Below are 14,591 nucleotides of genomic sequence, written 5' to 3' on the forward strand. Positions count from 1 at the left end.
GTGGAGGTTTATGATAACGAACTTGCATATGTTTTTTTGTTTCTCAGGTTGTCAATGTTGAACATGTATTATTGACTTAAGTTTCATGATTATATTAAAGAAGACTGAGGAATTTAATTACATGATGCTTAAGATTATTGTAATTAATATTTAACACCAAAATTTAATTATTTATTGAACTTATCATATCATTAATATCATCGCTTACATTTGATATCTCAAAATTCTACATTAAAAGTGCTATATAAAATCCTAGAAAAAATAGAGAAATAATATATGATTTAATAAGTATAGATTGACATAAACTTGTGGATTAGGAGAAATTATTGCGTACTCCTACCTGACGTAGAGCTACATCAGGTAGCCTATGATATGTCGCCACGTGCACTTACTTTTTACCGCGCAGCCCGACGACCCGACTCGGACCGAATCCGGGATTACTATGTTTGCATATTTCTCGGTATTTGCTCGGTATTACTCGGTATTTGTTCGGTATTGCTATATGAAGACCAATACCGAGCAATAAGAGCAATACCGAGCAATACCGAGCAAATACCGAGCAATACCGAGTAATACCTAAAAGAACTCGGTATTGCTCGGTATTGCTCGGTATTTCTCAGTATTTCTCGGTATTGGTCTTCACATAATGGTATTTTTCATTTTTGTCGAGCAAAATCGACTAATACCTAGTAATACCGAGCTACGCAAACTCCCGAGTCCGTTACGGGTTGGGTCTTCAGTCAAGAGTAAGTGCACGTGGCGACGTATCATAGGCTACCTGATGTAGCTCTACGTCAGGTGGGAGGACGCAATAATTTTTCGGATTAGGATGAAAGGTAAAAACTTGGTCATCTCCCTCTAACGTGGCGGGGTGCCCTATTGATTATCCTGGGCAAGCCATCGGAGATGAGTGCCTTGGGAAAGGCCTCAAAATTGAGCAAGTACCTTTGAAGAGATAATGAATGCGAGTCCTCCAAATGAGCAACGAGTCTCATGGGTCAAACTACGAGTCTCCTAGACAAGTGCATTTATGAACTAATGATAAATATAATCGATGGAAACATGACGATGGGCTTCATATGTGTATGTGCCTCTTGAAGCCTGGATGATAATATTTGTTGAAGATGGATAGCCTTAGATGGAGAGAACAGCTAGGGGAATCAAGTTTTCCTAAGACTATCGCCTCTTCACTTGAGGTGAGTTATCTAGTATTAGTTACATCATATATATCTTGACAAAAAAAATGCTAATAAAAGCATTTTATTAGTTACATCACCGAGTTTGTTTTAATTTTGCTTGTAAGTGATTTGTTAACCGCTACATGCAAAATAATATAAAAAATCCTCAAATACTCGTTTGATTATTTTCATGTTAGATTTGACTATTGGAGCACACTAATCTCGTTAAACTAAATTTCTCGTACGGATGACCTTACCTTTTTAAGTAGGATGAAGAAATATGTTGTTATGCTACTACTTTTGAATGTTTTGCGATAGATTATATTTAATGAGCTTACTATAAAATTGTGAATGTAATTGTTTATGTTATGTTGTTGATTTAGTGTTCTCATTTTTATTACTTAGGTAGATTTTTAGTTCTTTGTTAAGATAACAAAATGATGAACTTCATTTGTTGAGTGAATTATGCGCATCCTTATTATAAGTGTATGTCACCTACAATAATCCAATACTTAGTAAATATGTGGATTATCTAACCTTAAAGAAGAAAAAGTTGGAACACCATTCAAACTTCATAGATAGTTAATTAATAAGTTAGTGTCTTTTCTTAATTTCTATCAAAATTTTCATGAAAATATATATTTTTTATTATTTCAACTGAAAATATATTTATTTCTCATGAATTAGACAATTTTATTACACATTTTCTAAAGATAAAAAATATTTGTAAGTTAATACACTACAGGAAAAATGCCTATTACTGGCGGTTCTAACGACGGTTTATGGACCGCCGGTAACATCAGCGGTTTCGCCGGCGGTTTGACCGCCGGCTTTTAACGGCGGCCTAACCGATGGGTTTGGTACGTTAAGCCACCGGTACTAGTGACGATCCATAAACCGCCGGTAAACCGGCATACCGTCGGTAATGTGACCGCCGGTTAGCCGTCAGTAAACTAACCGACAGCTTAACGGCCGGAACACCGCCGGTTGCAAATCCGGTCGTCATCGGCGGTATAGGCCGCCGGAAAACCGCCGCCTAAATAAACCGCCGGTAAAAGGCCGCCGGTAAGTGTTTCCTACGCAATTTTTTCCGGCGGTTTGAATGCCGTCACAAAGCCGCCGGTAATAAAAAAAAAACCGCCGGTGTAGCCATACGAACCGCTGGTTTTTGACATTTTTCTTGTAATGATATGAATTTTACGATGAAATGATGCACATATTGTAAAACAGTTGTAAATTTATGATAAGTTTGCCAGCTATAAAATTATATAAAAAGACTTTAAAATATGTCATAAATTACAACATATTTTGCCGCAAAAAAAAAACTATCATAAATATATTAATTTAGTAGTGTATGTTAGCTTGATGTATTTTGCATGATAATGTAAAATACATAATATAATAAAGTTGCTATTAATTTGAAATAGATAATCATAAGTTTTTTTATTTTTTTGTTGATGAGTAGCACATTGGTATTTACATGTTGCCATGTGGTGCTATGAATAATAGCTTTTAAATACAAATGTATTGAACATAATCAAATGGTGTTATACATAACACCAAATTATGTTATTCATAACATTATTTAAGATTTAGGCTTCGTTTGGGACGACTTTCTTATTGTTTCTTAAAGCAGTTTTTTAGTACAATTAAAAGCAATAAAAAAGCAGATTTAAGAAGCAATAAAAAAGCTCTCTCAAATGAAGCCTTAGATTATGTAATAGATGTGATGGAAAGCAAGCATAAGAAATGATTTTATGATTATGATTTAAATAATTAGAGTTTTTATGTTTAAATATATTGTCATATCAATAATATTATATATGGTTAATGAATATGATAGGAATTGATTGTATTTTTTATTATAATATATTCTTATTAGTGAGGATGTTCTCTTTTATTTTATTTTTTATAATGCTCTCTTCTCTTCTCTTTATAGTTTATATACACATATTTGTACCAGCATAATAATTAGTCAAGTAAATATGCAGCATTCTATATATTTCTAACATGATATTAGAGCCTCCTCTTCCTCCCTATTCTTCTCCTAGCCTCCATCCAATGATCATTATGTTGTTGTCTAAATGGAATCCTTTCTTGTGCTATTATTAAGTTTCCATTTGTGAATACATAGGCTTCGTTTGAGACAATTTTTTTATTGCTTTGATTTTCATATCAGAGTCATAATTTGTATTTGGCAACTACTTTTTCATTGCTTTCAAAAAGTTATTATACTACGAAGTTATTATCTACGATAGCTTTAAAAAGTTACTTTCTCTATATCATTTTTACAAAGTAGTAAGAAAATTATCCCAAACAAAACCTTAATTTGATTTCGCTCATCATTATCATCTCTCACGAAGGAGGATTTACTTTTTATCTCCCTAATTTTGTGGCCATCTCTTTGCTCTTGTCATGATCATCTCTTGCTAATGAGAGAAATTCTCTACGTTTCTCTTGATTTTGTTTGGAACCACTACTTTCTTTTGGTTCCACTTGTCGCTACCATTTCTCTTCACGGATAAATTTGATTTCTCTCTATTCAGCTTGGTTTCATTGCTTTTATTTCAGGCTATGTTTGGGACAATTTTCTGATTATTTTTCTTTTCATATAGGAGCAAAAATTTCATTTGAATGCTACTATTTTCACCACTCTTTAGAAATTTTTGTAGTAGAAAGCTATGAACTTAACAACCAACATTATAAAATACTACAGCTATTCCAAACAGATCCGATATCTACTCATAGCCACCAGTTCTCATCGGAGAGAAATTTGTCCTCAGATTTCTCTCAACTCTACCTGATTTTAATGCTTTTGCTTTGCTCCGCCAGCCAAACAAACCAAGAACATTGCTTCAAAATCAACTATCTTTGCTCTTCTTCAAGAAATAGAAATTATTCTGTGCGGAGACCAGACGAAGAACGTTATCCGGAGACCAACCAGAATGTGTCACGTTAGCGGTACCCAGCACAGGGTGATGTGGCACATTCTAGTTGATCTCCGGACGACATTCGGCATCCGCAAATAATAAATTTTCCTTTCAGAAAAGAGTCAGGAGTCAGTATTTCAGGTCAGTGAATTATTTCTTTCTAGTTTCTAGCTTGTAATGCCACATTGGTATATCTTTCAATAGATTTTCTCCACTCTTCTCTATGAAAACAATCTTATTAGCCTCAATCTGTCTACAATTTTCTTCTCACGCCCTTAGAAGAGCCCATAGATACGACGCTGCATCAACAGTACTAGCACTCATTAACTCGTTGATTATTGTTTTTTCCACTTTCTTCCCCTTTGCTTCGCTTTTGCCCTTCACTTCACCTTTGCTGCAAATCTTTGTCTCCCACCCCTTTTATCCTTTTGGAAGACTTTGCCTCCTCTTATTATTTTGGTTAAGGAAAATTAGGACAGTCACAGACTCACAGGGCCCAATTCTATTAAAAAAAGGAACAATTATTACAGTGAGGAAATCAAAAACAGGAACAACACTATCTATAATATATGGAAGTCAGAGACGCAGCACAAGAACGCTGAAGCAAAAGCACAAAAGCTTTCAAAAAGTGCTTGACAACTGAGATCCGAGAATTATAGGCTTTGTTAGAACAACTTTTCAAATGGCTCTTTTTTATCCGAGATTTGGTTATTAATTAAGTGGTTTTTGATTGGAAAAATTATTATGTGTGGATCCCAGACGACGTTCAGAGGCTAATCAGAACATGGTACGTCATTTTTTTGCTTGGTACTGTGCTCGCCTGCTCGGTACCGCAGTGTATCGGGTGCGTGACGCATTCTTGTTGGTCTCCGGACAGTCCGGTGTACGCACAAAAATAATTTCTCCTTCGATTGAGTCTTGCATGTATGATGTGTGCGTGCGCTTGAATTAATTGGCCTAATTGCCCTAAAAAGAAGAACAACTTTTCAACTCTTTTGGTGATAAGAATTTAACATAAAAATAACTACTTTCTAATCTATATGAATGTTTATTTTATGCAACAAATTCAAAATTCATCTAATTAAGATAGGATACAATTTTAATAATAAATGGTTAAATAAATTAACATCAAATTTTGATATATATATAAGTATAAAGGTATATATATTACTGAGTAGAAGCTAAGGTATAGGTATACTTCATAGGGTATTTTTTTTATGGAAATTCGGTGAAGGAGATAATTAGTGAGAATAATTGATGCAAATACTTATATTTTATTTTTTAAAACATTTTTTGTCTCCAAATGAAATGAGATCCAACGACGGTAAGAACTTTTTCAGAAGGCTAGCAAAAATCTTTCATTTGTTTATACAGCACAAAAAGTTAGTTTATTTATTATTTTTTGAAGCTTTAATTGATATTTTTAATTGTTGCAATTAAGATCATTTGAATTTGGATGATTTTCTATTATTGAAATTCATCGAGTCAAAAAATATTATCTTCAGTCCAAATCTTTAGAATTTTTTGTTCTTATAAAATTTCAAAATAAATTTTTTATTTAAATATTTGGAAAAATATGAGAAAATTTGTTTCTTGCCATTTGATTTTTACTAATATATCATCAAAGCTTTTATTAAAGTATTATGTGAGAATCTATCTTATATTTACTTCTTTTTGTGACGGTTTTTCTAATTGCTTCAATAAAACCTTTCAGTAAAAAAATTTAAATTTTTATAAAAAAAATTTGTCCTTAAGAAGCAGAATAAAAATAGTCCAAACAAAACCTTTAGAGGGACGAAATAAAATTTAATAAGAAGTTGCGCCTATTATAGAAAATATTATTATATTGGCATGATAACAATGTTATTGCTTCATTAAGCAAACAATTGAGTTTTTAGTTCAATTTGAGTGACTTAAATTTCATTTGATAACTTCATTCATCATAAAACAAATTTTTTTGATAAGTCATTAGAAAATGAATTGGAAACAATATAATCTCAAATCATGAACAGACCTAAGATTTGTTTGGGACGACCTTTTTATTGCTTATAATAGTTTTTGTAGTTTAGGAATTATAATTTTTACATAAAAGTTGCTTTAAGAACGTAGTGAAGAGAAAGGTCGTCTCAAACGAAAGTCCTAGATGATGTTGCAGGCATATCATGCGCTCATAGCGCACAAATCATTGATTACTATTAGTGCAATCAATACATGAGATTAAGATCAAATAATATAGGAAGGTGACAATAAAATGTTTCCTAAAAGGCATGAATCGTCAAGTATAAGAGAAATATACTTACAATAAATTGCTCTTCTTTTTATTATGCAAACTTGTCCTTTAAATTTTGGTTAAGAATATATATAATGTTTTGATAATTTTACATGAAAATTATATTGCACATTATAATGTTTTAAACACCTAACTGATATCATAAACATCAGAAGCATAATAAATCTCACGATATAAATAGTTTAGAACAACAATAGCTTCCATTTGTTATGTTGGTAGAGAACTTTATCTATATTTAGCAGTCTGAGTTGAAGTTTTACGTATGGAATGAGTTGTGAGAATTTAGATTAATTATTATGTTTGGACACCGAATGTCATCCGGAGACCAACCAGATATGCTCATCCTATGTGCTCATTACCTCCAGCGGGCTTGGTACTGCTATCGGAAGCTATTCAGTTAGCTCCGGATAACATTTGGTATCTGGTTCTCTCCACATCCAATAATTCTTTGAGTTTAACTTAAATTACCTACAATGTTAAAAAAAAAAAAAAACACACACATAATAAAAAATAGAACTTTACTCGATCATGCTCAGGTGGGTTGGTGGACGTGCTTGATTGGGAACCCCCCATCCCAAGTTAGAATCCTCTCTCATACGGCACGACTCTTTAAGTTGAGAGAAAAGAACTGTGAGTCCTGCATGATGCAACCCAAGATCGTCGTCCGTCGAGAGGCTTCCACGAAGTGCCTGCAAGAAAAACGAACAAAGCAAAGAGGCAACCAATGGAACAGTAAGACCCCAGGCGGTGATGAGCCTGGGATGGTTTCTATTGAAGAAATATAACTTTGGTGTAAAGATAACAGCTGCCTTTTCTCACAGCTTCCCTGGGTATATAAACCCTGCATCTATAAAATGCTCAAATAAAATATTAAGTAAGAAAATACTAAAGAAGGATTAACAGCCCAAAAGGTAAACTAGTACTGGCCATAACCGAATAGAGCAAAAGGTGGAGGTGGGAGCTGCAAGCTAACGGTAAGTGGTCCCGGCTCCAATGATGCGCTGCATCAGTCCTCCCCGGCTTCGGAAGAGCTCGTCTCCGTCGAGCTGATGGTAATCGGGGACTGATCTGGAGGGTGATATCGCCACAAATCGGAGACATTGAAGGTAGGTGAGGTCGTGTACCCAGGTGGTAATTCAACTGTATAGGCGTTGTCATTCATTTTGGCAATGATCGGGACAGGCCCAATTTTGCGGCGACTCAATTTGGAGTATGTGCCAGGTGGGAATCGTTCACGGCGAAGCCGAATCATAACTAGATCGCCTACATTAAAGACAAGTGGTCTTCGGTGACGATCAGCATCAGCTTTGTATTTCCGGTTGGCATTTGTCAATTGAAGGCGAACATCCTCCAGCATTTGTGAGTATTGGTTGGTAAAATTCTTTGCAGCTCCAGATTTACACTTGGGTAAAATTGCTAAATCCAAAGCAAGGTTTGGTACTTTAGTGAAAACAATGCTAAAGGGAGTCTTACCCGTGGATCTATTCACCATCGAATTGTATGCAAATTCCGCGGTGGTTAGTACTTCTTCCCATTGCTTCGGGTACTCTTGTACAAGGCAGCGGAGCATGCTAACCAAGGTGCGGTTGACGACTTCCGTTTGACCGTCAGATTGGGGATGGTAGGCAGAGCTAAGGCGCAAATCTGTTCCCAACCGCTTCCAGAGTTCTCGCCAGAAATGGCTAATGAACTTGACATCCCTGTCCGAGGTGAGACTTCTCGGAATGCCATGAAGGCGAACCACTTGATGAAAAAAAAGGTGAGCAATGTGCAAAGCATTTGACGTCTTTTTACAAGAGATGAAATGAGCCATTTTTGAGAAACGATCGACAACTACCATGATCGAATCGTTACCTTTCTTCGTGCGGGGTAGTCCAAGGACGAAGTCTAAACTGAGATCCTCCCAAATTGAATCGGGAACCGGTAGAGGTAAGTAAAGACCTGTGTTTTGAGCGCCACCTTTATAACTTTGGCATATGGAGCAGCGGTCGACGAACCGAAACACATCTCTGCGAATTCTCGGCCAATAAAAACGGCTCTTCAATTGAGCTAGAGATTTATCTCTTCCTGCATGGGCGGCAAGAGCTCCACAATGTGCTTCTTTAATCAGGTGCTGCCTCCACGAAGATAATGGGATACAGAGAAGGTTGTGGTGAAAAAGAAAGCCATGCCGAATACAAAAACCTGAAACAGTTTGGCCTTGTTGGCATTATTCCCAAATGGCGCCAAAGTCGGGGTCAGCCGCATATAATTGCTGGATTGACGTCAACCCTGTGAACTCTGTTTGAAGTTGAGTTAACAACATGCTTTTTCGGCTGAGTGCATCCGCAACCGTGTTCTGTTTACCGGACTGATGCTTGAGGAGAAATGAAAATTTCTGAAGGAAGGATACCCATCGGGCGTGCATACGGTTGACATGTTTTTGGCTGTTTATAAATTGTAGAGCTCTATTATCTGTGCAAATCACAAATTCTTGGTGTAATAGGTAATGCTCCCACTCTTTAAGAGCTCGAATGACGGAATACAATTCTTGTTCGTATGCTGACCATCGCTGTCGGGATGGGCACAATTTTTCACTGAAGAAGGCCACCGGGCGGCCTTCCTGGGATAGAACAGCCCCTATGCCGATTCCAGAAGCATCGGTCTCTACCGTAAATAACTTGTCAAAACAGGGAATGGCTAAGACGGGCGCCGAAGTTAAGGCGGTTTTGATGGCATCAAAGCTGCGCTGTTGTTGTTCACCCCACTGGAATTCTTTCAGTTTCAAACAATCTGTTAGTGGACTCATGATGACGCTGAATTCCTTAATGAATTTCCGGTAGAAATTAGCTAAGCCATGAAAGCTTCTGATCTCGGAAAAGGAACGTGGAGTCGGCCAATTGAGGATAGCTTCCACCTTGCTTGGGTTCATACGGACGCCCTCCTTGGACACCACGAACCCGAGAAAATGCACATGGGCTGTGGCAAATTCACATTTGGGAAGGTTCAAAAATAGTTTGTTAGTCCGAAGGATGACTAGAAGTTGCCTGAGATGATCGAGGTGACCTTCCATGGAATTACTGTATACAAGGATGTCATCAAAATAAGAGATGCAGAACTTGCCCCACACTGGTTTCAACATTTCTTGCATCATTCGCATAAATGTCGAGGGTGCATTGCATAATCCGAATGGCATCACACGCCATTCGTAGAGCCCCAATGGAGTCTTAAAGGCCGTCTTCCACTCGTCACCGGGCCTAATGCGTATTTGGTGGTAACCACTTCGCAAATCTAGCTTTGAAAAGACGGAGGCTCCGACCAGCTTGTCTATGAGTTCATCAATCCTGGGTATCGGAAAACGGTACTTGACCGTTATCTTGTTTATTGCACGGCTGTCGACACATAGGCGCCATTCACTGTTTCTTTTAGGAACCAGTAAGGCCGGGACGGCACAGGGGCTAATGCTCTCTTGAATAAGCTGTTTGTTCACTAGTTCTTCGACTATGCCTTGCATGACCTTCTGTTATGTCGGATTCAGCCGATAATGCGGGAGATTTGGTAAGGAGGCGTTCGGTATGAAGTCAATTTGATGCTGGATGGAGCGTAAAGGCGGAAGTGCTGCTGGTAGCTCACTTGGACATACATCCCGAAATTCTTCCAGTAATCCTTCAACTAATTTTGGAGCAGGTGTTACTTGGGAAGTGAGGACATCAGTAGTGACTAGGGCCCACATAGCTGATTCATCTTTCCAATTTAATAGAAGAGTAGGGCCAGTGACTATTTGCATCATGGCAGCAGAGGATGTATTTGCATTTGAAGTTTTGCCGTCGCGGGAGCCCGGTAATAAGCGGAGGCGCTTTCCTTTCCAGTCTAGTGAGTAGACATTAGCTCGCCCATCATAAATCACTCCAGCATCGATTTGCCAAGGACGCCCCAGGATTAAGTGGCATACGTCCAGGTCCAAGACATCGCACATCACTTCGCACGCATATTGTCGTCCAATGGAGAAGGTAACTTGGCACATTTCGGTGACGGAGATATCAATCCCTTTCTTTACCCAGCTGATCTTGTATGGCTACGGATTTGGTGTCGTCTTAAGTTGAAGAGCTTGTACAACGGATCGAGAAATAATATTCTCGTTACAGCCGCTATCCACGAGTAGATCGCACACCTTGCCGTTGATAGTACAACGTGTCTTAAAAATGGCATTTCTTTGGGACATAGTATTCAGGCGGGGAGCTATTAGCAGTTTCTCCAATACACATAGTAGCGGGTCTCCCTCATCTCCTTCAACGTCTTTGACATATAGGTCATCCTCTGCTTTGGACGGAATTTCCAATTCACCTTCTTCCGGTTCCAACAATTGGAGTTGCTGTCGTTGGGGACATTCATTGGATTTATGTCCAGGTTGAAAACAACGAAAGCACTTGAGGGACGATGGTTTGGCATAGGGATTGCTAGGAGTGGCGGACTTGGCCTTTGGTAATTGTCTTACTTCCTGAACTGGAGTTGGTTGCTTATCCGGAGGAGGAAACTCAGTGTTAGAGATTTTGATAGAGGACGATGCTCCTTTGCTCGGGTCGCCAGAGACAACTACAGGGGACCGTCGAGGAGTCATAAACCGGGAAGTTCTGTTCTGCTGCATCTCTACTTTTAGAGCAAAGTTAATGGCCTGAGCAAGAGACCAAATGGAATTCAATTCAAGCCTTTCCTGAATACTGTATTTGAGCCCACCAATGTAACGAGCGACCAATTGATTAGTCAATTCGTGTAAATTATTTCCGGCACTTAGGCGATGAAACTCCTCCGTGTAATCGTTAACTGAACGATTTCCCTGTAGACATTGTTGGTATTTCATGTATAAGATTTGCTCATAGTCCGTAGGCAAGAACTGAGTACGTAGTAGCTGCCGCATCCGAGCCCAAGTGTGCACGGGTCCTCGGCCCTCCCGTTGCCTCGTCTGCAATACCTGTGTCCACCACGCACTAGCTCCGCTTCGCAAATGACAGGCCACATATTTCACTTGCTTCATTGGTTCGATCTCCATGTATTCAAAAAAATTCTCAACGGCCCTTTCCCAATCTAAATAGTCCTCTATGTGTAAATGCCCATCAAAAAAAGGTATGTCGATTTTCACCTTGAATTCATGCTGGCTACCGAACTGTGTTTGTCGCCGGCGCTGTCTGCGGGCTTCAGCAGGTTGAATCACTTATTCCTCTTCCTCTTCAGATTCCAGTGGTTCAAATTAGGGGTGTCAATATTTGACACGACACGAAAACCCGACTCGAACCCGACCCGAAAAATTCGGGTTGGACCCGACCCGAATGCAAAACGGGTCGGGTTCGGGTTCCAGAAATCGACCCGTTTGAAAAACGGGTCGGGTTCGGGTTGACCCGACGGGTTGCCGGGTCAACCCGTTTGACCCGAAACGTGCAGTCCGAGCCAGCCCGAGTCCGAGCAAGCCCGCGCTACGTCCCCGCTCCGCCCGCGATGCTGCGATGCCGCGCTTCGCCTGCGCTGCCGGATTATTTTTTAAAAGTCGGATTTATAAATATATCATAAATTTTTTATAAATTAATATATCTAACACCAACATAAAATATGTATGAGAATATATGTTTTACCTTAAATAAATTTATATTTGTGATATTTTTTATATGGTTTAGAGATATGTGTGTTATAAGAGTGAATATAAAGTTGTAAGTGTTAGATATATAAATATTTAAAATTTTAGTGGCATATATGTAAATTCCCCTTTTTAAAATGGTTAAAAACCATAAGCATCATCTTCACCTTCATCCAAATCTATACATAACTAAATAATTTATTTGCATACGCATATATTCTTTAACTTTATGATAATTAATAAAAATAAATGTAAGAAAATTAAAACAATAAACTTAATTATTTAAAAAAATTTAATTAACATAGTTGTTACTTAGATAAAACATAAAATCTTGCAAATAAATGTTGATCCAAAATAGAATATTTAAGAAATTTTTGAATCTACAAAATATAAATAAGTACTGAACTTTATAAAAACCTATGAATTTCACTTGGATGTAAGCAAAAAAAGGAAATCTATGAAATAAAATATTAATTTGATGAAAAGAAAATAGAACATTCAACATTAAATATTAAGACAGACCTAAAGATTTCATTAAAAAACAAAATTATAGATATAAACAAATAACAACAATAACATCAACCTTTTATCGTACTATATGCATGGGATTGGAATGATAGATATAAACATAAAGTGCCAAAATCTACGAACTTAACAAATGAAAATTTCGAAAGTTTCCAACTATATTTTATGTCACAAAAAAATTTATCAATCATGATGCAATATTTGGATTAAAAATTTTTGAATAAAATCTAAACCATTCAAATTCTAATTTTAGAAAGATTATCGTTGAAACCAACGTTAAAATTATATCTATAATTCTAATGTTAAAACCATGAAGCAAACCCAACCACATGAAAAGTGGTCATATCGGAGTCCAAATGAGTTCAAACTAGACAATTAAAGTATAGTTGGAAACTTAATTTGTGTGATCAAACGATGTCTGAATCATGTATGTTTATAATCAAATCAAGTGGCTCAATGAGAGGATTATAGCGAGATCAAAATCACTTAATTATGTGGTTTTTAAGACACTTAGATGCTGAAAGAATTATTTATGATTTAGAGAATTAATATGGGCAGTTCGATTGAGCATTTTTTGGATTTTGGCTAAGTTATCAAAATCATACTCTAGAAAACTACTAGACTATCATTCTTTAATTGAAGGGGAAGATGGGACCGTGGACTTGAGTTTGGAGATACAAAGAACTTAAGAGCTATATTTGATGTTTCATTCAGAAGATCAAAGCTAGTGATCACTATCATCAATTGTCCTTGGTATCATAACCATTGTCATAAAAATATCAATTCTTGATTGTATTATATTGATCACTTGTACCCTACTATGATTTCTCAATCACAATCACTCAACTATAATCTCTGAGCACAACTACTCAAACATTGTCTCCTATCAACAACTTCGGTGAACCATCACCTTTAAGCTTGATGCATGCTATCGACACCAATTAATGTCGTCGATATAAATGTTGGCATCCATTAATTTTACACCCCCGTCACTAACAGTGTCATGTACGCCATCGCTTGTAAAAATTGATGTACGTCACTATCAATGCATGCATGACAACGCCTATAAGGCATGATACATGCTATTGATGTATATCATCACTTATAAAGTAGAAGCACATTGTCGACTCCAACCCCAACACACAATTATTTTGTCGTCTACCTTCATATAAAACATAGATGCACGCCATCACTAATTAGCTCGATACATACTATCAACACTAACTCTAACTCCTGACATCATAACTGATATTTATAAAAAAAAATTTTAGTCTCTAATATCCTCTCCTCAAAAGAGAATTATTAAACAGATTGCATATGAAAACTTGAATACAACTCTAATCTCCATATAAAAACTTTCATTGCCAATTGAGCCAATGTTATTAGGAGTAGTTATACTATACCAATGATAGAAACTTTTAAATATTTTTTTCTTAAATTTGCACTTAACATTTCTCAATTAATTTTTCAACTAAAGCTGATATTCACTTGCGTAAATCCAACATGATCATTCCACCTGTGCTTGTCCATGAGATCACTTAGTTTAATGACTGGAATTTTAAGTGCTGTACTTAACAGAAGGAGAAAGTTTTATGTGTAGATTATGGCTTCGTTTGGGACAGTTTTTTTAAGGCTTCTTAAAGTAATTTTTTAGTTAAAAAATTAAAAATTTTGTGTTAAAAAATTACTTTAAGATACCCTAACTCTGCTACATGTGAAGAAGTGCTGGCTGGGTACTTAATTTTTTTTTTAAGTATAAAATTGTGTGAATCTATTATATGCATATCGCAGTTGCATGTGTTTGATGATTTTGTATGCTCATTATTTGAGTACTTCTATGTACATTTGTAATATTTTTAATTTATGATTTTTTTTCTCTTTTCGTTGGGAATTTCACTCTTGATCCCACTTGGGCTTCATTTGGACAGCTTTTCTTATTATTTTTCAGAGCAGTTTTTTAGCATAAATTTTTTTTTTTGAAATAAAAATTTTTATATTAAAATATTATTTTAAAAAACAATAAAAGCTGTCCCAAACTAAACCTTAATAATTTTTTTTTTTCT

The 14,591-nt window shown here is 36.6% G+C and overlaps 1 protein-coding gene across 1 annotated transcript; it reads right to left on the minus strand.

Annotated features, from left to right (window-relative positions):
* Positions 1–9,900: 9,900 nt before the first annotated feature.
* LOC110112629 lies at positions 9,901–10,401 on the minus strand. The gene has a single exon (XM_020844919.1). It carries the CDS (start codon positions 10,399–10,401, stop codon positions 9,901–9,903), a length of 501 nt encoding a protein of 166 aa, XP_020700578.1.
* Between the last annotated feature and the right edge of the window lie 4,190 nt (positions 10,402–14,591).

This window comes from Dendrobium catenatum, unplaced genomic scaffold, assembly GCF_001605985.2.
Source record: "Dendrobium catenatum unplaced genomic scaffold, ASM160598v2 fragScaff_scaffold_459, whole genome shotgun sequence".
In the NCBI taxonomy this organism is placed as follows: domain Eukaryota; kingdom Viridiplantae; phylum Streptophyta; class Magnoliopsida; order Asparagales; family Orchidaceae; genus Dendrobium; species Dendrobium catenatum.